Raw genomic sequence first — 25,405 nt, 5'->3', positions numbered from 1 at the left:
TTAAGATGACATAATTTGTGATGGAATCAGAAAACAGAACTCATTGATGCTTTGTCTCGTTGAGTGATTCAGCTTCTGACTTTACTTCTCATTTTTTTAAGAATTAGACTACTTACTCATGTTCCTTCCTTGCTATCTACTGCAAGTATGTTTTTTGAAAAAATTTAATTGAAATATAGTTGACCCTGAAAACGTGTGTTTTATGGCTATACATTCTGATGATATAGTTTAATCCTTTTGTTGGAGTAATATGAGGAAAGACTGAACCAGTATCATGTCATAGATTGATTATGGCTTAATTTGTCATAAAGTATGTAACAGTCATGATGTTTTATTGTTACTGGATGATTAGGCAGTGGTGAGAGTTTGTCCAGATTTGACTCCTGGCTCTGCCAACTTGTTAAATACTATACGACCTTAAATTTACAGTAAAATAAGTAATAATATAGTATCTACCTTAAGAGGACTAAAAACGGAACAGTGTCTAGCACATAGCAAACATCAAGTAACTGTTAATATGTTTCAAGTAATTTAAGACTTGAATAAATAAGCCAATACCAATGATTGCCAAATAAATTAAATGGTTATAAATTGTATCAGAAATTTATGGGAACCTACTCAAATTGTGGTTTTGAGTATAGGCAAATAAAAAATTAGTTTTAGGTGCCTGGGTGGCCCAGTTGGTTAAGTGTCTGCCATGATCCCAGGGTCCTGGGATTGAGTCCTGAGTCCGTCTTCTTGCTTAGCAGGGAGTCTGGTTCTCCCCCAGTCTGCAGCTCTTGCTCGTGCTCTCTCTCCCTCTGACAAATAATAAAATTAAAAAAATTTTGTTTTCCCATTCTTTGTATCTTGGTTTTCTTACTATTATTATTATTTTAGATTTTATTTATTTATTTGACAGAGAGAGAGATTACAGGTAGGCAGAGAGGCAGGCAGAGAGAGAGAGAGGAGGAAGCAGTCTCCCTGCTGAGCGGTGAGCCCAATGCAGGGCTGGATCCTAGGACTTTGGGATCATGACCTGAGCTGATCCTGACCTGAGCTGAAGGCAGATGCCCAATGACAGAGCCACCCAGGTGCCTCTGTATCTTGGTTTTAAAGTTTCAAAGCGCCAACTAACTAGCTTTGAAGTCTTGTTTCTTGATGTTTTACAAACTGGTAACAGGCAAAAGTAGTCTTGTCTTTTCTTTTTTCTTTTTTCGAGGTTTTTTTAAAGATAAGCAGTTCTTATGGTGTGTTAAAGGCATGACCATGGGTTTAGAGTGGAGATGGAGGATGTTGGATTGCAGATCAATTAGGGATATTGATTTTGAAGAAAAGATGCAGCCAAAGTCTCTGTGTTACAGAAGTCAAAGGAGCTTGATTCATATTGAACTTACTATGCATGAATGGTGTTCCTTGGAATTGTCCAGTATACTCACTCTTCTGTAGGTCCTGGAAGAAGTCCAGGTCACATGCATTGACATTGGTAGGGTCTAGCCTGTGGCTTTCAGGATTATTTCATTAGAGCTATTACTGTTACTTAATTAATAGGAATATCTATGTTTATTTGAGAATGCTGAAGAATATCAGCTGCAGAAGGGACCGCAGTCTCCCTGCACCCTCTACCCAATTTTATTGAGATAAAATCAACACATTATATTGGGAACATAAACTTTTGACTTTGTTCATAAATTCATAAATTCTTTTTATAATTTCCTCCTGCACCATGTTGTGTTGTAATCTAAGGACTAGGGCAAAGGTATGTTTTCCTAGGGATGATTCTATTTCCTTTTTCAGTTATTAGCTTTTTTATTAATGAAAATAACTAATTTTCTCCATGAATGCAAGTAGATTACTTATATAAAAGAACTATAAATTGAGAGCTACTACTTTACATAGGGCTGTGTTAGGAACATTAAGACAAAATGATTTAATTATACTTGCTTTGTAATTGTTAGTCTGGAGTGTTTTCATCTAGATTTTTATAGAATTCTGCTTTCCCAGAAGGCTAATGGGAAAATGGTACATTGTTTCAAAAGGTTTTGATTCTTATTGATGGCCCTATGTTTTGTCTGTCTAAAGTGTCAACCCAAGAAAAAGTCTACGCCACTGAAGTATGAAGTTGGAGATCTCATCTGGGCAAAATTCAAGAGACGTCCATGGTGGCCCTGCAGGATTTGTTCTGATCCGTTGATTAACACACATTCAAAAATGAAAGGTAATACTAGTATTGATTATACATGATAAAATACAGTATGAAGTAAAAAATTTGTAGTTGCCTTTAGTGTAACCTAATTTTTGTTGCCTTTAGTGGTAATGCATTTTCACCTTTGAGCATTTGGTGAATGAATTGTTATTAATATATCTTTTTGAATTTTTTTAAAAGTTTTTATGATTTAAAAATTCTCACTCTGTTTAGATGCTAGGAAATGTTAGGTTTATTAACATTGTTATTGTTATTAACATTAAAGTTTACATTGTTTACAATCCCTTTCCAGTATATTTAGGTTTTTCTACCTCAGCCTTCAGGTTTATATCATTGCTGTTAAGTTTTAAAGCTGAAACAATTGTAAAGAATCATTTGAAGTTTGAATTGTAAAATCTTGATTTAGAACATTCCCTTTATTTTTTTTTATTTTTTTAAAGATTTTATTTATTTAACAGAGAGAGATCACAAGCAGGCAGAGAGAGAGGAGGAAGCAGGCTCCCTGCTGAGCAGAGAGCCCGACGCGGGCCTCGATCCCAGGACCCTGAGATCATGACCTGAGCCGAAAGGCAGCGGCTTAACCCACTGAGCCACCCAGGCGCCCTAGAACATTCCCTTTAATAACTGTAGTTTGTGTCTTACTTGGTACTCTTTGACTCTCAGGTATCCTTAAAATGCTGTAAGCTAGAGACTAAAACTTCATCTTGAGCCACCTTTTTTCTCTTAAGATGTTTTTGTGATTTAATATGTATATTCTAGTTTTTGAATAGGTCATATAGTCATAATATTTAAGAAATCAGCTCACCTCGTCTTTTTGTCTGATCTGTCCCATTCTTTACCCTTCTTTTCAAACAGTAACCAGTTGTAGTTTGTTTCTAGAGTATTTTTATGTAAACCCAAGTATATAGTCTCATCTATTTTAACACAGAAGTAGCATATTTTTTCATATGTTCTACATTTGCTTTTTTCAATTCTTAGAGGTTTTCCATGTAGTGCATTGAAGACTTCCTTTTTGTTTCTCTCTCTCCCCGCTCTCTTTTTTACAGATGCATAGTTTTCCACTTTTTGATTATTTTATACTTTATATAGCCATTTTCCTGTTGATGGCTGTTTAGGTTGTTTTTGATGTTGTGTAGTCACTATATACATATTTATATACATACGTACATAAGATAAAGTGTTTCTGTGCACACAACAGTGGTGTAAAGAGTAACTTTCACATATACATGTGTCAAAGGTAGGGTTGCTAAATTTGATTTTTTATTTCAAATATTGAATATTGAGGTACCTAAAGACCTTTATAACTCACTTAAAAAAATAATACGGGGCGCCTGGGTAGCTCAGTGGGTTAAAGCCTCTGCCTTCGGCTCAGGTCATGGTCCCAGGGTCCTGGGATCGAGCCCCACATGGGGCTCTCTGCTCAGCAGGGACCCTGCTTCCTCCTCTCTCTCTCTCTCTCTCTGCCTACCTGTGATCTCTATCTGTCAAATAAATAATAATAATAATAATAATACCTTTATCTTTGTGGCATGTTGGGACATTAAAGTACTACAAGTAGAAAATTCTTTTAGTTCTCCCCCTCTACCCTTCCTATTAAGTTTCTTACTCATGTACTATTCATGAACACTAATTGGGTCCATGCCATTTATTCAGCAATTTCTCACTATATTATATGGGTAGTATGCTAGGTAGTAGGATCCAATAATGGGCAAAACATCACTTCTGCTTGCCCTGGTTTATTGAGTCCAGAGACAAGATTCCAGCAAATAATCAGACAGAAAGATAACTATTTCTTTAAAAAGTGTGTCCAAAGATAATATTGGTGTTTAATCAGTGGTATAGCAGGGGTAACGTAATTTGGACTTCTGGTGGAAGGTATTCAGGGGCAGATATGTTAGTAAAGTATCTTTGGTCTGAGAGTTGAGAGGATGGGTAGGAATTAACTACGGAAACAAGGAGAAGAAGATGTTCCAGGCACAGAAAGTAGTATATGTTCTGGCTCTGAGAGTTCTCCTACCCATAGAGTGACGGAAGGGGGCACAATATGAGGCTAGGGAAGTAGATAGTAGTCAGATTGTGTAGCATTTTTTAGACTTCATCTAAAATTTTGTATTTTATTCTTAGAACAGTGTGATTCCCTTAAAGCAGAGGATGATGTGATTTGATCTTGTAAAGTTTTCTCTGACTATGGTATGGAAAATGGATTGCAAGGGGCCGTGATTAAGTAAGAGGAAATTGTTAAAAGGGTCATTGCAGGGGCACCTGGGTGGCTCAGTGGGTTAAAGCCTCTGCTTTCAGCTCAGGTCATGATCCCAGGGTCCTGGGATCGAGCCCCGCATCGGGCTCTCTGCTCAGCGGGGAGCCTGCTTCCTCCTCTCTCTCTGCCTGCCTCTGCCTACTTGTGATCTCTGTCTGTCAAATAAATAAATAAAATATTAGCAACAACAAAAAAAAGGGTCATTGCAGTGATTATGGTGAGGTGAATGTGGTGGATAGAGACTAAAGAACAACTTAAAAGATAAAATCTGTATGATTTGGTAGTGGATGGGTAATGAGGAATGAAGGAGAATGAAGTCCTGAGGTTTCTATGTCAGGACGCCTCCCAAGCTTTTAACTTCACCAATAGGTAAATAATGTTGCCATTTAAGTGAGAGCACTAGAACATGAGTAACTGCAAGGTGACCTATGCTTGTTGAAATTAACTGAAGCCATGGGCAAGGCATGGATGAGATGGCTTGTGATGAAATATACAATGAGAAAAAGGGTGGTTTTGAGGAAGGAAGCATTTGAGGTCTGTTGAGGATACTGAGTTTGGAAAAGAGTTGGGAAAAAAATCAGAGATGGAAGAAGAAAACCAGGATTATTTGGCATGTGTGGTATTGGTGACTGGCATGTTTTGAGAAGGGAGATATGATTGATTTGGTTGAACTTTGCCTGGTGATCAAATAAAATGTTCTTTTGGTGTAAGGAGGTAGAGATCAGTGATATTTTTGTTGGTATGATTGTATCTGAAGTTGAATTAGACTGGAAATAGCGACAAAGCGGAGAAGTGGGGATGCTATAGGTAGAGAGATAGATGGAGTCTAGAAGGATTTCTGAAAGTGAGGATAATCATATTAGTAATGCTGTTGAGAAAAGTTCTGGAAATAGAGGGCTAAGACAGGAGTAGTAAGGGATATAGGATTTCTGGGAAAAGAAGATGTTAGATGGGATTGGTATCACAGTGTGAAATTGGCCTGGATTGGAAGGAGGGGCAGCACACCCTTGAGATTAGGGGTGGGTAAGGGTGCAGTGACTGCAGATTTGGTGTAGTGTATACCTGAGGATTCCTGTCTGGCCTGTTTCTCATGAGTTGGGAATGTGAACACACCGAAAAGCAAGTGCCGTTATTGGCTGGAAAATAGCACATTTTGTTTTCAGGCTATAAAAAGGTTAAGACTTTTAAATTCAAGTGAGCTTCCCAGAAAGGGTCAATTTATGTAGCTTCCTACTAAAGAAATGACAAAACGTGGTAAAATGGATCTATTTAACCTTACAGCTAGTTATTTCATAATACTTTTTCCATTTTCTTTCACCTTTTTTCACTTTTGTTTTCATTTCCCCATAGCTTATGGCAAGGTATAGTTAGCCAAGTTCTGGAAAGGCTAATTAACACCTCTTAGTAGTTAACTGTCCATTTTTCTTCGAATGTGCTCCTTTTTCTCCTTACCTCCTTCAAAGCACATGACCTGGTGGAATTACTGGTCTTGCCATCGACATTTTCCAGTAGTAGAAATTTTGGATAGACTGTTGTTAAAAGTAATCCTGTTCCCCACAACACTGGAACTATGACCAGTATTAATGTTGACTCTTTCTGGGGAATTTATAATTTTCTCCTCCAACTTTTCATTTTGAAAATTTCAAACCTATAGACAGATTGAAGTGTAGCACAATGAACACCCATATATATTATACATAGGCTCAATAATTACTACTATTTATTACATGATATCAGTGAAAAATTAAAAATTATACTGCAGTGTTCATATTATTGTGATCATCCATGTTTGTTTTCTTTCTTTCTTTTTTTTTTTTTTTTAAAGATTTTATTTATTTATCTGAGAGAGGGGGAGAGAGCGAGCACAGGCAGACAGAATGGCAGACAGAGGCAGAGGGAGAAGCAGGCTCCCTGCTGAGCAAGGAGCCCGATGCGGGACTCGATCCCAGGACGCTGGGATCATGACCTGAGCTGAAGGAAGGTGCTCAACCAATTGAGCCACCCAGGCGTCCCCCATGTTTGTTTTCTTAACAAAGCCTAAGATTTCTTTCTTTCTTTCTTTATTTTAAAGATTTTATTCATTTGACAGACAGAGATCACAAGTAGGCAGAGAGGCAGGCAGAGAGAGACGAAGGGAAGCAGGCTCCCTGCTGAGCAGAGAGCCCGATGCGGGGCTCAAATCCCAGGACCCTGGGACCATGACCCAAGCCGAAGGCAGAAGTTTTAACTCACTGAGCCACCCAGTCGCCCCAAGCCTAATATTTCAAATGGTGTTAGAAAATCCAAGTCTTTATAAAATCACTTTTTTAAAAAAAAGATTTTATTTATTTATTTGACAGATAGAGATCACAAGTAGACAGAAAGGCAGGCAGAGAGAGACAGAGGGAAGCAGGCTCCCTGCTGAGCAGAGAGCCTGATGCGGGGCTCAAATCCCAGGACCCTGGGACCATGACCTGAGCCAAAGGCAGAGGCTTTAACCCACTGAGCCACCCAGGCGCCCCTATAAAATCACTTTTTAAGTCATTATTTACTTTTATTATACAAGGTGCATATCATTTAAAAAGTCAAGTGGTTAATTTGATAGGCTTTGCTTGGAAAATGGTCTTCTATGGCTACCCCTCTTTCTAACCACCTTTAACTCTGTCAGCTGGGTCTTTTGATATTTACCTCTGAATCTTATTATTACTATTTTTTAAAGATTAATTTATTTATTTGACAGACAGAGATCACAAGTAGAGAGGCAGGGAGAGGGGGAAGCAGGTCCCCCGATGATTAGAGAGCATGATATGGGGCTTGATCCCAGGACCCTGGGAACATGACCCAAGCTGAAGGCAGAGGCTTTAACCTACTGAGCCATCCAGGTGCCCCTACCTCTGTATCTTAAAATTCCATCCTTCTGAAGTACTTTTTACTTCTCACTGTAGATCTTGTGGATTAGTCATTTCAGTCCTTGTGTTGGGCCTTACCTCATGCCTACCTCTGACATCCTGCTGTCTTACGTGTTTTATTATAATTTTTCTTAGGAATTCAGTGTGTAATGTTATCATGTTAACAGTGTACACAGATTAGCCATGTGATGTCCAGTATTTTCTGTGTCCTTCGAACCTTTTGATTTTTCTGCAGTTGTCTCTGTGTGCGGGTGTCTGTTGGTGAAGGAGAGGTTTCTTAGTATTGTATATATTTGTTATTAATTCATAGTAAAACTCTCCTAGTTTTAACTTCTTCCACATGATCTGTTGCACTGTTAATTTGTCATTTTCTGTTTTTTTTTTTTTTTTTTTTTTTTTTTTAAAGCAGGGAGAGGGTGGGTGTAGTGGCATAGGGGGAGAGAGAATCTTAAGTACGTTCCAGGCCCAGTGTGGAGCCTGACATAGGGGTCAGATCTCACAACACTGAGATCATGACCTGAGCTGACGTCAAGAATGCTGTGTTTAACTGACTGAGCCAATCAGGTGCCCAGGTAATTTGTCATTTTCATCATCTTGAGGAAATCTCACCTAGAGCCTTACTTACACTGTTGCCCCTTGAACAACACAGGTTTGAATTATGCAGTGTAGGTCTTTATAAAATTTTTTTTTAAAAAGATTTTATTTATTTATAAAAGATTTTATTTATTTATTTTATTTTATTTTTTTTTTTAAAGATTTTATTTATTTATTTGACAGAGAGAAATCACAAGTAGTCGGAGAGGCAGGCAGAGAGAGAGAGAGGGAAGCAGGCTCCCCGCTGAGCAGAGAGCCCGATGCGGGACTCGATCCCAGGACCCTGAGATCATGACCTGAGCTGAAGGCAGCGGCTTAACCCACTGAGCCACCCAGGCGCCCCAGATTTTATTTATTTGGTAGAGAGAGAGAAATCACAAGTAGGCAGAGAGGCAGACAGAGAGAGAGAGGGGGGAGGAAGCAGGCTCCCTGCGGAGCAGAGAGACTGACATGGGGCTCGATCCCAGGATCCTGCCTGAGCCGAAGGCAGAGGCTTTAACCCACTGAGCCACCCAGGCGCCTCTAAAGATTTTATTTATTTATTTGATAGAGATCACAAGGAGGCAGAGAGGCAGGCATAGACAGAGAGGCCTGATGTGGAGTTTGATTTCAGGACCCTGGGATCACGACCTGAGCTGAAGGCAGAGGCTTTAACCTACTGAGCCACTCAAGTGCCTCAGTCTTTATATAATCTTCTATACACAGATTCTTTTTCAGTAAATATGCTACATTTTGTAATGTATTGTCTCTCCTTACAAGTTTCTTAATAACAATAATAATGTGTTTTCCTTATGATTTTTTTAATAACATTTTCTTTCCCTACCTTACTTTATTGTAAAAATATAGTATATCATACACAAAACATTATCTGTTTATGTTATCAGTAAGGCTTCTAGTCAGCAATAAGGTGTTAGTAGTTTTTGGGAACTCAAAAGTTATATGACGATTTCAACTGCACAGAGTTGGGACCCCTAACCAGCCCTCTGCCCCCTGCTGCTACTGGATTATTCAAGGGTCAAGTGTATATTCCTTCAATCTATACTAGTTACTTTCTCCCATCCAAGTACTAACCAGGCCCGACCCTGCTTAGCTTCCGAGAACTAGTTACTTTCTCTATGTGAATTGGCTGTTATCTTGGGGATTCTCTTCAGCTTTATCTTGTTGAATTCCACGTCTTCCTTGATTTGGGTTTACTCACTCATTTTGAGTATACAGCAAGTCCTTCAGTAGTTTCCTGAGAAAGGGTATATGGAGGCAAAATTTTTGAGACCTTGCTTTATCTGAATATGTTTTTATTCTTTTCATACACTTGTTTTGATAGTTTGGCTCGTATAAAACACTAGCCCGGGAAATCATTATTGCTCATAACTTTTAAGGCATTGCTCCATCTTCTACGTCCAGAGTTGCTATTAAATCAAATTATTTTGAATCTGGTATTTTTACTGTGTTTTTGTCCATCTCTGATGGCTTGCAGACTTTTCTCTTTGGTCCTGTAGTTCACGAGGTGATACCTTGCTATAAGTTATCCATTGTGGTAGGTACTTGGTGGACCCTTTTGATCTCCAAATTTAGTTTCTTTCAAGGGCAATTTTCTTGAATCATTTCTTTCATTATTTTCTTCCCTTTCTTTATTCTTTCTTCTGTAACTCTTACTCAGATGTTGACTTTCCTGCATTGGACTTAATAATTTTTTCATTTTTTTGAGGACAGTTTTGTTTTGCTCTACTTTATATAGTAAGTTTCTTCGGCTTTGTCTTCAAACCCTTTTTTGAGTTTTACATGTCTGCTCTTATGTTCTTAATATTTAAGGATTCCTTTTTTGTTTCCTGCATCTTATTTCCTGAGTGCAGTTCTTTTTATTTCTAAAGCCGTAATGATAGTTTCTGTGAAATTTTCTTCTCTGTACATAGTATGTTTCCAAGTTCTTTTTTTTTCCCTTACTCTTTGTACCTTTCTTTGTTCTCTGTTTTTTTATGTTTGAGGTTTTCCTCACATCTCTGTTTTCGATCAGAGAGCAGATGGAGGGGTTCCTGGGTGGCTCAGTCAGTTAAGCGTCTGCCTTCTGCTTAGGTCATGATCCGAGGGTCCTGGGATGGAGTCCTGCATCGGGCTCCCTGCTCAATGGGGAGCCTGCTTCTCTCTCTCTCTCTCTCTCTCTCTCTCTCTCCTGCTCTGCCTATTTGTGCTTTCTGTCAGATAAATAAAATCATTAAAAAAAGAATAAAGAGCATGTGGATACTTCTGAATGGATGGAGTTTGTCAACCTATAATTTTCTTGTAGGATGATTCCCTTTCCCCTCCCAATCCCTTGTCAGTAGTATCTTCTCCATTTCTTTCTTGGCTTGGTGAGATTCCTCAGAGAAGAGTCTAGTCTTCTACCCAGAAAATAATACTCTAGCTTCTCATATTCTGGGTATTCAGTTGGGGAGCTCCATTAAGTGGTTTTACCATTCAGTTGATTCACTCATTTTTTTGGTATTGCTGTACTTCTGTTGCTTAGTATAGAGACTTTCTGTTTTACTCCCAACTAGAGGTGGAAAAAGCTCTAGTCTTTTACTGGGAGAAGGGGAGAGGCATTGACAATGTGGTTTGGAATGGAGGAGGCTGCTTAACCCCTTTCAACCAGTTCTCTGTGTCTTACCCTCTCAAACTCTAGAGGTGTACCGGGTTTTGCCAGTTAATGGGCCTTTTGATGGTATGTGGTAGAGATACAGGTGGTTCTTGGTTTTACTCACTGAAGACTTAAAATTTGTCATTCTTAAATCTATTAAGATAGTCACCATTATACTAATCCATTTGCTTCCCTGCTTGCAGAACTGTACATACCTGCACAGCTGTATAATTTATACTTACTTGTCCTTTCTTGTTTTCCCTGTCATTAATGGGCTTATTACTTGAAAATCTTCTTATTGTAGCTTTAGTGGAGATCAGGAGGGAAAAGAATTTAGAAATGTTTATCCAGTTGTTCATCTTGACCTGGAAATACTCTTAACTTCATCTTGAACAGACTGAGTCAATCTTGCTATCTGACCTTTCGTACTTCTTCTAGGATACCCTTTGCAAAGCAGTTGGGGAAATCAGATTGCTTCTTAACTTTTCTCAGAGCTTGTCTATTATTCAGTTTTCTTTTTAACTCTCATTACCATCTGACTTTCAACTTTTCCAGATTTTTTTTTTTCCAGTGCTGCACCCTTTGTGTTTATTTTTTTTAAAACTGCTTTTACTGTTTGTTTTTTTTTAAATGGGGTTTCAGAGGGGAACAAAACTAAACTTGAGTATTAGTCTCATTCTTTAAAGTTTTCTACTTTAACATTATTTAATAATAGTTTTTTAAAAGATTCTTAACTTGGTTTACTAGAGCAGAGAATTACTGTGGCTCTTTGAAGAGAACTAATATTTGAATAAACCTATTGTTTAAAAAGCTCTACCAGTGACTCTGCCTGTGGAAGCTGTCACCTTCCATTCATAACCATGTTTGCAGGATCCACGGACTTTCTCCATTTCTGGATGTGCTACTCAGCTTCTGAAAGCACTGAAGTCACCCATTCTCTCCTTTTATTCTACTAACCTTGCTGTACGCAGGGCCATTAGTTACCTGGTAATCAGTATGTATTAGTTTTTAATTTTATGGGCATTTGGTGCAGGGAAACCCTCCCTTTCCTCCTAATAATTTCTCTTTCATCCTTAACTTCTGTGTTCTCTTCTTAAAATAACCACTATTTTTATTTTTTATTTTTTAAAGATTTATTTATTTATTTATTTGACAGAGAGAGAGAGAGAGAGAGAGAGATCACAAGTAGGCAGAGAGGCAGGCAGAGAGAGAGGAAGGGGAGCAGGCTCCCCTTGAGCAGAGAGCCCGATGTGGGACTCGATCCCAGGACCCTGAGATCATGACCTGAGCCGCAGGCAGCAGCTTACCCCACTGAGCCACCCAGGCGCCCCACCACTATTTTTAAAAAAGTTCTTTTTATTTTCCTTTGCTGGATCCTCTTCTACTTTGCCATTCATGTGGGTAGTTCTTTATTTTTAGTTTTATTTATTTTTATTTTTACTTCCCTCTTTCTCTCTCTCAAGTTTGTTTGTTTGTTTTTTGTTTGTTTGTTTATTTATTTATTTATTTATTTATTTTTAGTAATCTATACCCACCATGGTGCTCAAAGTCACAATCCCTGATCAGAAGTTATATGCTCTTTCGACTGAGCCAGCCAGGAGCCCCTATTTTCTATTCTTTTTGAAAAGCAGTCTTATTAACTCTGAATTTTAACTGTTATCCGTAAACTTAATTTATATACACAATACTAGTGTTTCCTCAGGGTTCACATCTGCAAGCCCAGCTGTGTACTTGAAGCTTTCACTTGGATGTCCTTTAGGCACTTGAGTTTAGCTTATTTAAAACTGACCTGGGGCGCCTGGGTGGCTCAGTGGGTTAAGCCTCTACCTTTGGCTCAGGTCATGATCCCAGGGGCCTGGGATCGAGTCCCGCATAGGGCTCTCTGCTCAGCAGGGAGCCTGCTTCTCCTCATCTCTCTCTCTGTCTGTCTCTCTGCCTATTTGTGATCTCTCTGTCAAATGAATAAATAAAATCTTAAAAAAAAAATAAAAATAAAAAAATAAAACTGACCTAATTATTTTCCATTTTCCTCCTCAGACCAGTACTTTCTTCTTCTTTTTTTTTTTTTTTTAAGATTATTTATTTATTTATTTGACAGAGAGATGACAAGCAGGCAGAGAGAGGGGAGGAAGCAGGCTCCCCGCCGAGCAGAGAGCGCGATGCGGGGCTCGATCCCAGGACCCCGGGATCATGACCTGAGCCAAAGGCAGCGGCTCAACCCACTGAGCCACCCAGGCGCCCCATCAGTACTTTCTTCTTTATTTCCCGCCTTGGTGAATAGATCTCTGCCACCTAGTCATATACCCCTAATTCTTAGGAGTCACGCTTTCTTCCTTCTTTGTGCCCTTGTACCATTAGATCCTTTATTTTCTATAGAACTTTTTTGAGATATAATTTACAGAACTTAAAATTCACCCCTTTAAAGTATACAATTCAGTGAGTGGTTTTTGGTATATTCAGAGTTGAGTAATTACTACCAGTAGTCAATTTTAGGACATTTTCATCATGCCCCTAAAAAGCCTTATACCATTTATCTGCCTGCTCTCCAGTCTTCTTTCCCTTTACACCTCTTTTTTTTTTTTTTTTTAAAGATTTTATTTATTTATTTGACAGAGAGAAATCACAAGCAGATGGAGAGGCAGGCAGAGAGAGAGAGGGAAGCAGGCTCCCTGCTGAGCAGAGAGCCCGATGCGGGACTCGATCCCAGGACCCTGAGATCATGACCCGAGCCGAAGGCAGCGGCTTAACCCACTGAGCCACCCAGGCGCCCCCCCTTTACACCTCTTTGCCCTAAGTAACAAGTAATACATTTTCTATCTCTATAGATTTGCACATTCTGGACATTTTGTATAAATGGAATCATATACTAATGTGGTCCTTTGTGACTGCTTCTTTCACTTAGCATAATGCTTTTGAAGTTTATATATGTATGAGTATTTCATTCTGTTTCATGGTAAATGTATTCCATTGTATGGATAGACCACATTTATTTATGTATTCATCAGTCGGTGGACATTTGGACTATTTCTACCTTATGGCTGTTGAGAATAGTGCTGCTGTGGTATTTGTTTATAAGTTTTAGTGTGGACATAATGTTTTCAAATCTTTTGCATATATACCCAGGGGTGGAATTGCTCAAGGCTCACATGTTAACTCTCTCTAGCTTTTTGAGGTACTGCCGGACTGCTTAGAAAAGCTGCTACACCAGCTCACATTTCCACTAGCGTAAGTGAGGGTTCTGATTTCTCTGCGTCCTCACCAATACTTGTTAATTTGACCTCTTTTCTATTGTGCTAAAATATATGCAACAAGTTTTCCATTTTATTTTTTATTTACCTTAAAAATTATTTATTTATTTATTTATTTATTTGAGAGAGTGGATGGTGGTGAGAGGAGGAGCAGAGGGAGAGGGACAAGCAGACTCAACGCTGAGCATAGAGCCCAACCTGGGGCTAGATTCCACAATTCTGAGATCATGACCTGAGCCGATACTAAGAGCTGGATGCTTGACCAACTGAGCTACCCAGGCACCCCACAAATTTACCATTTTAACCATTAAAAAAATATTGGGTTGGGGGGCAGAGGTAGAGGTAGAGAGCCGCAGGCAAACTCTGCACTGAGTTTGGAGCCTGACATGGGGCTCAATCTCAGAATCCTGAGATCATGACTTCAGCCAAAACAAGAGTTGCCACCCAGGTGTCCCCATTTTAACCATTTTTAAGAGTATAGTTTAGTGGTATTAAGTACATTCGCATTGTTGTGCAATTATTACCACTATACATATCCAGAACCTTTTCATATTTTTACACTTTTCAGTGTATAAATCCATACCCATTTGATAAAAATTAGCCCCTGGTCAGTACTGTTCCACTTATTTCTCTATGAATTTGACTATTCTACGTACATCATACAAGTAGAATTATACAATATTTGTTTATTGTTTCTGGCTTATTTCACTTAGCATAATGTCTTTAAAGTTCATCCATGTTTCAGTATTTCATACATTTTCAGTTTCAGTAATACTCTGTTGAATGTATATACCACATTTTGTTCATCCTTCAGTGGACATTTGGGTTATTTCCATGTTTTAGCTGTTTTGAATAATAATGGTATGAACACCGGTGTTCAAATATCTATTCTGATCTTTTTTTTTTTCTTCTCGTTTTAAGTTTTATTTTTATTTAAGTAATCTTTATACCCACTATGAGCCTTGAACTCACGACCCCAGCCAAGATCAAGAGTGCATGCTCTTCTACCTGAATCAGTCAGGAGCCCTTCTGATTTTTTATTACATGTTAGGTCCTTTTGTTTGGTCTCTAAAAAATATATTTCAGATTTTGTTTTTTTTGATTCCCAGTGTTACTGCTTTAAGTTCTAGTCATCTTGCATGTGCACTATTTTGGTGATCTCTTGTCTACTGAGTCTTCTCTCTGTTTCCTCTTGAATGTGTTATTCCAAGGTCAAGAAGATTTATCTTTCTAAAACGCAAAACTGAGCCTGTGGCTCCATAGTTTAAATGAGACTTCTTAACGACAAGAGCTCATACAGTGGTCATTGTCTTAACCTGGCATCAAGCTCTTTCAGGTCTAGCCACTGCTTATTACCTGCTACGTTTTTATAATTCAGTGTTCTGAACTACTTTTAGTTCCCAGCTATTTGTTTATTCATTCATGCCTGTGAAGGTTCTGGGTCTTTATACTGGAATTCTCTCCTTAACAAACTATTTATTTACCTTTAAAAATTCTGCTTGGGTGGGGCACCTGGGTGGCTCAGTGGGTTAAAGCCTCTGCCTTTGGCTCAGCTCATGATCCCGGGGTCCTGGGATCAAGCCCCGCATCTGGCTCTCTGTTCCCCGGAGAACCTGCTTCCTCCTCTATCTCTGCCTGCCTCTCTGCCTGCTTGTGATCTCTGTCTGTCAGATAAATAAATAGAATCTTAAAAAAAAAAAAAAATTCTGCTTGGGTGTTGCATTTGTCCTCCAGTTAGTGATCTCCACTGTTTTGTTTTGTTTTAAGATTTATTCATTTATTTATTTGAGAGAACTGGAGACCATGCACGTGGGTGAAGGGAGGGGTGAGGGGAGGGAATCTTGAAGTAGACTTCCCACTGAGCACGGAGCGGCTCCATCCCAGGATTTGAGATCATGACCTGAGCTGCAATCAAGAGTTGGCCACTTAAATGACTGAGCCGTCTAGGTTCCCCACTGATCTTCATTTTTTAATGTTATTTTTAAAGAGTGAATGTTTGTTTAAGCAGCCTATTCTTGGTTTTGGCTCAGGTCGTGTGTTTGAGCCCCATATTGGGCTCCATGCTCAGACATGGAGTCTGCTTAAAAAATTCTCTCTCCCTCTTCCTCTGCCCCTTCCTTCATTCTGCTCTGCATACATGCTCTCTCTCTCATAAATAAACAAATCTTAAAAAAAAAAATGTGAATGTTTATATTATTGCAATACTTTTACTGTAATCTATTTGTATGTCTCTTAGCACCAGGCAGTAGGTTTCTTTTTTGTCTATTTATAGTGCTGATACATCATAAGTGTTCACGCTGTGTTGATTGAATTTGCTTATTTATGGGAGAACTATGTATTTCTCAGATTAACCTTTTGAAATTTTATATAGATACATACATATCTTACCAATTTTAATCCCCCTTTATAGGTGGTTTCTATGGAAGGATTTAATAGGTCGAGATTAAGGAGTTCAGTTTTTTCATAGATCTTGTTTTTGAAATGGTCTAAAAATCGAAATTCAGCCAGGTTGTAATTTTATTTATTAAGTGGGACTTGATCCTAGGACCCTGGGATCATGACCTGGGCCGAAGGCAGCCACATAACTGACTGAGCCACCCAGGCGTCCCTTTTTATTAAACTTTTACATGTTTTCTTTCTTTGCTTTTTAAAAGATTTTATTTATTTATTTGACACACAGAGAGAGAGAGAGGAGAGAGAGAGAAAGAGACAGTAAGAGAGGGACCACAAGCAGGGGGATTGGGAGAGGAAGAAGCAGGCTTCCCGCTTAGTAGGGAGCCTGATGCAGGGCTTGATCCTGGGACTCTGGGATCATAACCTGAGCTGAAGGCAGATGCTTAATGACTGAGCCACCCAGGCACCCCTCTTAACGTATTTTCTTGCCACATAAATTGAATATTTAAAATTTCCACTGTGTGATCTTTTGTTCTTCTTTTTTTTTAAGTAGAGATTTCTTTGGCAGTAGTGATACGGCTGTTCTCTTGAAGATGAACAGTCATCTTTTCAAAGTAATGACACTGGTTCTTATTTTTGTCTAGTTTCAAACCGGAGGCCCTATCGACAGTACTACGTGGAGGCTTTTGGGGACCCTTCAGAGAGAGCCTGGGTGGCTGGAAAAGCAATCGTCATGTTCGAAGGCAGACATCAGTTTGAAGAGCTACCTGTTCTTAGGAGAAGAGGGAAGCAAAAAGAAAAAGGATATAGGCACAAGGTAAAAAAAACAAAGCCTCTCTAATTATCTTCTTTGGGGTGGACAGGGAAGAGTCAAGGAAGAAGTCTTATATTTTTCAAATGTAAGTTATTTCTTTTGATAGTAGGGTATTTGTGAGAAAATTGATGAAAGCAGTATTTTTCCTGGGATGAAATAGGACCAGCCTTCCATATATTTACAATTCTCAATTTTTTGAGAAATGATTTCAGATAACTTTTGCCTTGTCACTTAGATGTGACAGTATAAAATGACATGACCAGTCTTTTTTCGTCTTACTTCTTGTAAGAAGAAAATGATCATTGAAATGAAATATTCTCTTTCTTACTCTATGGATTAAATATTTCTCTAGAAAATGAGAAAGATAAACATTTTTGGTTGTTGTCTTGGCTTTTTGTTTTTATTCACAGACAAATGCGCTCCTTAATCTTCATCCTATTTCCCCCATCTTCCTTCTGGTAACCATCAGTTTGTTCTCTAATTTCAAGAGTTTGTTTCTTTGTCTTTCTCTTTCTTTTATTCCCTTTGCTCTTTTTTTTTTTTTAATTTGTTTGACACAGAGGTAGAGAGTACAAGTAGGCAGAGCAGTAGGCAGAGGGAGAAGGAGAAGCAGATTTTCTGCTGAGCAGGGAGTCCGATGCAGGGCTTGATCCCAGGACCCTGGGACCATGACCTGAGCTGCCCAGGCACCCCTGTTCTTTTGTTTCTTAAATTACATGTATGAGTAAAATCATACGGGATTGGTCTTTGACTGATCGACTGACCAATTTATCTTAGCACTGTTATTCTCTAGCTTTATCCAAGTTGTTGCAAATGGTGGTTTTCTAGTTTTTGTATGGGGTGATTCATGCTTAATATTGGGGTTTCATGCCCAGTTACGTTTTAATAAAGAATATTGTGTTTTTCTTCCATTTGTTTGATAATTTGTGTTAAAGTTGGGTGAGTCAAATTTTGTTTTATTTCTTTTAATATTCCTTTGTAGTCAGTTCTAGAAGGTGAAATATTTCCTGTTCGATTAGTGTTTCATGCTTCTCTGTGTATAAATGTTTAATAATCATTATTAGGATAAGTTAGAGTCATTAGGTAGTCCCTAATGTTTCTTAGTTGACTTCTCTGAGGATTAGTGTCTTCATCTCTAAAACTAGTATAATAATATGTACCCTCCAGAACTGTTGGGAGAATTAGAAATAATTATAAATATTTAATATGTGATAAATTTGATGTCCTGAAATAACTAGTATATGCTATTTTTACAATGAAGGAGGCTAACTGCATCAGTTCTAATACTTTGGGTGGTTGGTGGTAGGGAGGTACTACAAGCTTTTGTGTCAAGCCTTTAGTTATGTAGCTTAACCAAGCCCCTTTTCAAAGGAGTTCAGTAGGGCTTTCAGATTCTGGAAAGTTGTTTTACTCTTGTCACAGTTATGAGAATTAATGAGTGTGTATAAAATAGATTAGATAATCAGCTCATTGCTTTATAAGAGGAGGCTACCTTTCCAGTGACCTGAATTTTTTCATGCTCAGTGGAACATCCCTTTTATAAGTATTAAAATATAGTTAGCTAATAGTTAGAACCTTGACTAATGACTGTTGTATGAAGCCAGGGAGGAAAATAAGAGTTTGAAAAAACATTTCACAGAGCATCAGTGTCTCCATCTGTGAGGAATCAACAAAGGCACGTATGTAATACCCAGGGTGTTTTGGTGTCTCTGGACATGACTCAGCCCAGGAGACTGCTTGGTTATAATCCAGATTTTATGTAACATGTATTGAATAATCAGATACAGCACCAGAAATAAAGGGGTCTAGGGATAATGAGAGTTTCTAGTTTTGGGTCTTCTAGGGTAGATCTGACCTCTTTTCTCCTGTCCTCATTTTTCCGTGTTTATCTTCTTTAGCCCTTTGCTTTCTCTTACACAGCTGAGCAAGTACTTGGCCTTAGTAAGTCAGGAAGTAAATAAGTCCTGTTGTAAAGTGTGGAGGGCTAAATGGGAAGGGTCTTATTATTCCTTGATTTAGTAATGTAATGTTTATTAGTAATGCAGTCCTAGTTATGGTCTACTCTTTGGTCCTTATAAAGGAGGGAGAGCAGAGGAATAATCTTTCCTCTAATGATAGATCTTGGTGGTAGAAGTAGATTTGAAGAATCCCCCATTGTTTAGGCTTTGGGTTAACAGTGGGTACTAAAACACTTAGCTAGTACCATAAAAGTATTGTTGAAGAAGTTAGAAGGCTTGGAACAGTTTCTTGAGAGGTCTTTGCTCATAATCTCTCTATTCCTTTTTGTATTTTTTTTGATAAGTGATAATCTTTTTCTCCTTTATATTTAAGGTTCCTCAGAAAATTTTGAGTAAATGGGAAGCCAGTGTTGGTCTTGCTGAACAGTATGATGTTCCCAAAGGGTCGAAGAACCGAAGATGTGTCACCAGTTCAATCAAGTTGGACAGTGAGGAGGATATGCCATTTGAGGACTGTGCAAATGATCCTGAATCAGAACATGACCTGTTACTTAATGGCTGCTTGAAATCTCTGGCTTTTGACTCTGAACATTCTGCAGATGAGAAGGAAAAGCCTTGTGCTAAGTCTCGAGCCAGGAAGAGTTCTGATAATCCAAAAAGGACTAGTATGAAAAAGGGCCACATGCAATTTGAAGCACATAAGGAAGAACGAAGGGGAAAGATTCCAGAGAACCTCGGCCTAAACTTTATTTCTGGGGATGTATCTGATAAGCAGGCCTCTAATGAACTTTCCAGGATAGCAAACAGCCTCACAGGGTCCAGCACTGCCCCAGGAGGTTTCCTGTTTTCTTCTTGTGCGAAAAACACGGCAAAGAAAGAATTTGAGACTTCAACTTGTGACTCTTTACTGGGTTTGTCTGAGGGTGCCTTGATCTCTAAACGTTCTGGGGAGAAGAAGAAACTCCAACGAGGTTTGGTGTGTAGTTCAAAAGTGCAGCTCTGTTATATTGGAGCAGGTGATGAAGAAAAGCGAAGTGATTCTATTAGTATTTGTACCACTTCTGATGATGGAAGCAGTGATCTGGACCCCATAGATCACAGTTCTGAGTCTGATAACAGTGTCCTTGAAATTACAGATGCTTTTGATAGAACAGAGAGTATGTTATCTGTGCAGAAACATGAAAAGGTAAAGTATACTAGGTATCCTGCCACAAACACTAAGGTAAAAGCAAAGCAAAAGTCCCCCATTACTAACTCACATACAGACCACTTAATGGATTGTACTAAGACAGCAGAGCCTGGAACTGAGACATCTCAGGTTAATCTCTCTGATCTTAAAGTATCTACTGTTGTCCGCAAACCCCAATCAGATTTTAGAAACGATGGTTTCTCTCCAAAATTCAACACACCATCAAGCGTTTCCAGTGAGAACTCACTAATAAAAGCTGGGGCTACAAATCAAGCTCTTTTACATTCAAAAAGCAAACAGCCCAAGATCCGAAGTATAAAGTGCAAACATAAAGAAAATCCAGTTGTAGTGGAACCTCCAGTTACAAATGAGGACTGCAGTTTGAAATGCTGCTCTTCTGATACCAAAGGCTCTCCTTTGGCCAGCATTTCCAAAAGTGGGAAAGTGGATGGGCTAAAACTACTGAGCAACATGCATGAAAAAACCAGGGATTCAAATGACATAGAAACAGCAGTGGTGAAACATGTTCTGTCAGAGTTGAAGGAACTCTCTTATAGATCCTTAAGTGAAGATGTGAGTGACTCTGGAACATCAAAGCCATCAAAACCATTACTTTTTTCTCCTGCCTCGGGTCAGAATCATATACCTATTGAACCAGATTACAAATTCAGTACATTGTTAATGATGTTAAAAGATATGCATGATAGTAAGACTAAGGAGCAGCGGTTAATGACTGCTCAGAACTTGGTCTCTTATCGGAGTCCTGGTCTTGGAGACTGTTCTACGAGTAGTCCTGTAGGTGCATCTAAGGTCTTGGTTTCAGGAAGCTCCACTCACAGTTCAGAAAAAAATGGAGATGGCATTCAGAACCCAGTCCGTCCTAGCCCTAGTGGGGGTGACCCTACAGTGTCTGGAGAGTTGTCTGTATCTGTACCGGGCTTAGTGTCTGACAGAAGAGATGTCCCTGCTTCTGGTAAAAGTCGCTCAAACTGTGTTACTAGGCGCAACTGTGGGCGGTCAAAACCATCATCTAAACTGCGAGATAGTTTTTCAGCCCAGATGGGAAAGAACACATTGAACCGTAAAGCCTTAAAGACCGAGCGCAAAAGAAAACTCAACCGACTTCCAGCTGTAACTCTTGATGCTGCACTGCCAGCAAGTGGGGTTGCAGAGAATGGTTCCTCAAGAGGTGGGCTAGAGGAACCTGGTAAAGAGGAACCCCTTCAGTTAATGGGCCATTTAACAAGTGAAGACAGTGCCCATTTTTCTAGTGTTCATTTTGATAACAAAGTCAAGCAGTCTGACCCTGATAAAATTCCTGATAAAGTCTCCTCTTTTGAAAACAGAAAAGGCCCAGAGGTGGATACTGAAATGAACAGTGAGAATGATGAACCCAATGGTGTAAATCAAGCGGTGCCTAAAAAGCGGTGGCAGCGTTTAAACCAAAGGCGCACTAAACCTCGTAAGCGCACTAACAGATTTAGGGAGAAGGAAAACTCTGAGGGTGCCTTTGGGGTTTTGCTTCCTGCTGACCCCGTAAAGAAGGGGGATGAGTTCCCAGAGAATAGACCTCCTACGTCAGCAAACATACTGGAGGATACGCTGGCAGATCCAAATCATGCCAGCTGCTTAGATGCAGTTGGACCACGGTTGAATGTTTGTGATAAATCCAGTGCCAGCATTGAAGAGACGGAAAAAGAGCCGGGAATTCCCAGTTTGACACCCCAGCCTGAGCTCCCTGAACCAGGTAAGGACTCCTGAGACAATGATAAGGATTAGAGAAGTGGTGATAATGTTACTCATCCGAAGTTGATCTGGTTTGATGGAAGGGCCAAGTGTAAATTGGGAGGAAAGTGCTATCCCTTGAAGGAAGAGCTTTATATGTAGGATCTGAATCTTGAGGTCCAGGTTTCCATATAATTTCAGAAATTATGTTTTACCATAAGCTCTCCCTCTTTTATAAAATTTTATTTGAGGTAGAATGAGAGAGAGAGTACAAGGGTAGGGGGCAGAGGGAGAGGGAGAAGCAGACTCCCCACTGAGCAGAGAGCCCGATGGGGGCTCAGTACCAGAACCCTGGGATCATGACCTGAGCTGAAAGCAGATGCTTAACCTATTGACCCATCCAGGTGCTCCTACCCTGACCTTTTTAAATCTGTGAACTTTTTGGAACTCATTCTGGCATTATAGGTAATTGAGAGGCTCTGAGCCTGAAATTTATGTATAGTTATTAGTTTACAGAAAGTGAATAGATTTTATTGAATGTTAGGCTTCCTTTACACAATTTAAGGAAGGTCCATTGATTATGTAGACAAAGGGACATTTGCTTTGGGGAAAAAGAAAGTATTCTGTAGTACTTATTTGAAAGCTTTAGACGTCTTAACTTCCCTTCTGTAACCAGGCTTGAGAACAACAAAAAACTGAAATACCAGGGTATCTTACCTTAGCAGCAGAAGAAAAACAGCTGAAGTCTTTCAAGATATTAATATTATACATTATAGTTTTTCTTTTTTTAAGATTTTATTTATTCATTAGAGAGAGAGAGAGAGAGACAGAGAGAGCACATACAGGGGGAGAGGTTGATGGAGAGGGAGAAGCAGACTCCTTGCTAAGCTGGGAGCCTGACATAGGGCTCAATCCCAGGACCTTGACCTGGGATCCTGACCTGAGCCAAAGCAGATGCCCAACCATTTGAGTCACCTAGGTGCCCCTACAGTATAGTTGTTGAGGGTAAAGCTATCCTTAAACATAAGACTCTCGAAGTTGCCTACTGTAGAAGATTTTTTTTAACAGCTTTATTGAGATACAAATCAATACATGAAATATCTATCATTTTAAAGTTTATACCTCAGTGATTTTTATTATATTCACAGACTTCTACAGTCATCAACATTATCAATTTTGGGGTATTTGCATCACCCAGGAAAGAAGCATAGTACCCTTTATTAACCTCCCTCATTTCTTCCCAATCTGTAGGTTTTCCTGTTCTATACATTTCATGTTAATAGAATCATACAATATGTAGTACTTTGGTCTTTGGTTCTTTAAGTTAGCATGTAGCAGTGCTTTATTTTTATAATGGTAAAAAATACATAAATTTACCTTCTGAACAAGTTTAAACTGTACAGTATTACTGTATGCACATTATTGAAGAGTAGATCTTTAGAGCTTTTTCATCCTCCAAGTCTGAAACCATACTGAATTGAACAACAGTTTTTTACTTTTCCCCCACCCCCTGGCAACCACCATTCTCTTTCTGTTTTTATAAGTTGGATTACTTTATATATCTCATGTAAGTGGAATCATGTACTATTTGTCTCTTTGAGATTGAATTATTTTATTTAGCATAATGTCTTCAGGGTTCATTCATGTTTTAGCATATGGCACGATTTCTGTTTTTCTTGAAGCTGAATAATAGTTCATTGTATGTGTAAACCATATATTTTTTTCTATTCATCTGTCAGCAGACATTTAGGATTTGACATTTAAGTTGCTTCTATCTTGGCTATTGTGAATAAAACTGTACTGAATATGGGTATGAAAATCTCTCTTTGGGATCACATTTTCAATTCTTTTAGATGTATGCCAGAATTGGAAGTGATCATATAATTCTGTTTTTAGTATTTTGAGGAAACTCCATACTGTTTTCCATAGTGGCTGCACATTTTATAATCCTACTAACAGTGCACTTTTAGTGTTTAAATTTCTTCACATTCTCACCAGCACTTGTTATTTATTTATTTATTTTTAAATAGTGGCCATCCTAACAGGTGTAAGATGATAGATAGCTCATTGTGGTTTTGATTTTCATTTCCCCAATGATTAGTGATGTTGAGGATCTTTTCATATGCTTGTTGGCCATTTGTGTATCTTCTTTGAAGAAATTGGGGTGCCTTGGTGGCTCAGTGCGTTAAGCCTCTGCCTTCGGCTCGGGTCATGATCCTGGGGTCCTGACATCAAGCCCCACATCAGGCTCTCTGCTCCCTGGGGAGCCTGCTTCCCCCTCTCTCTCTGCTTCCTTGTGATCTCTCAAATTAAAAAAAAAAAAAAAAAACCTTAATTAAAAAAAAAAAAGTCTCTCCAGGTGCTTTGACCATTTTTGAATCAGCTTGTTTTACTGAGTTGTAGGCTTTCTCCCTAACTCCTTCCTTCCCTCCCTTCCTACGTTCCCTCCTTTTTTCTTTCTTTTTCCCCCTTATTTGGTAAATGGTTTGCGGATATTTTCTTTCATTTTGTAGGTTGATTTCTTTTCACTATGTTAATTGTTTACTTTGCTGTGCAGAACGTTTTAAGTTTGATGCAGTCCAGTTTGTCTATTTTTGCTTTTGTGATCTGTGCTTTTACTTGTTATCAAATAAATCATTGCTTTCATTCCAGTCATGAATCAGTTTTTTTCCCTTGCTTTTTTTGGAGTGCTATAGTTTCAGATCTTAGATTTAGGTCTGACCCATTTTGAGTTAGTTTTTGTATATGGTGTAAGATAAGGATCCATCTTTCTTTTTTGCATATGGATATCTACTTTTCTGAGCACCATTTATTGATGAGACCATTTTTTCCCCATTTTGTAGTCTTAGCATATTGGTCAAAGATAATTTGATCATACACTTAGGGTTTATTTTGGCGTTCTCCATTTGTTCCATTGACCTATACGTCTCTCATTATGGCAATATCATATTGAAATGTAGCTTTATAATATATTTTGAAGCAAGGATGTATTTGTTCTTTGCCAAGATTATTTTTGGCTATTTAGTGTTCATTAAGATTCCATGTGAATTTTAGGATTTTTTTTTTTCCCCTGTTTTGCAAAAAATGCTGTTGGGATATTGGTAGAAAGTGCCCGGCTGTCTCAGTTCGTAGAACATGTGATTTTTTTATCTCAAGGTCATGAGTTCAAGCCGCATGTTGGGCCTAGACCTTACTTTAAAAAAAAGTGTTGAGGAACACCTGAGTGGTTCAGTGGGTTAAGTGTCCAACTCTTGTTTTGGCTGAGGTTATGATCTCATGGGTTGTGAGATGGAGCACTGTCATTGGGCTTTGTGCACAGCCGGGAGTCTGCTTAAAGATTCTCTCCTTTTGCCCCTTCCCTCCCCAATCATGTGCATATGTGCTCTCTTGCTCTCCCTTTCTACAAAATAAATAAATCTTTTAAAAAAAAAAAAAAGTTGAATTTTGCCAAGCCTTGTCTGTATCACTTGAGATAGTCATGTGATTTTCTTCATTTTGGTAACATTTGTATTACATTAACTTTTTTATATGTTAAATCATCT

At 38.7% G+C, this 25,405-nt stretch overlaps 1 protein-coding gene across 20 annotated transcripts in view; it reads left to right on the top strand.

Moving 5' to 3' along the window:
* The window catches only part of NSD1 (nuclear receptor binding SET domain protein 1), a 148,930-nt gene that overhangs the window by 65,534 nt on the left and 57,991 nt on the right, over positions 1-25,405 (top strand). For 17 of the 20 annotated variants that reach the window (XR_014309560.1, XM_082723106.1, XM_082723120.1 and 14 more), the window contains 3 exons: positions 2,062-2,197; positions 16,822-16,994; positions 19,323-21,885. Coding sequence is in view for 19 of the 20 variants with exons in the window: in XM_082723106.1 (XP_082579232.1) it covers positions 2,062-2,197; positions 16,822-16,994; positions 19,323-21,885 (2,872 nt within the window). In the remaining variant the exon portion in view is untranslated. The remainder of the gene's footprint in view (positions 1-2,061; positions 2,198-16,821; positions 16,995-19,322; positions 21,886-25,405) is intronic. The other 3 variants (XM_082723108.1, XM_082723107.1, XM_082723109.1) reach the window with 1 other exon arrangement.

Source organism: Mustela nivalis (genome assembly GCF_964662115.1).
Source record: "Mustela nivalis genome assembly, chromosome: 3".
Taxonomy (NCBI): Eukaryota; Metazoa; Chordata; class Mammalia; order Carnivora; family Mustelidae; genus Mustela; species Mustela nivalis.
The sequence above is the reverse complement of the archived record's forward strand: the minus strand, read 5'-3'. Positions and strand labels throughout refer to the sequence as shown.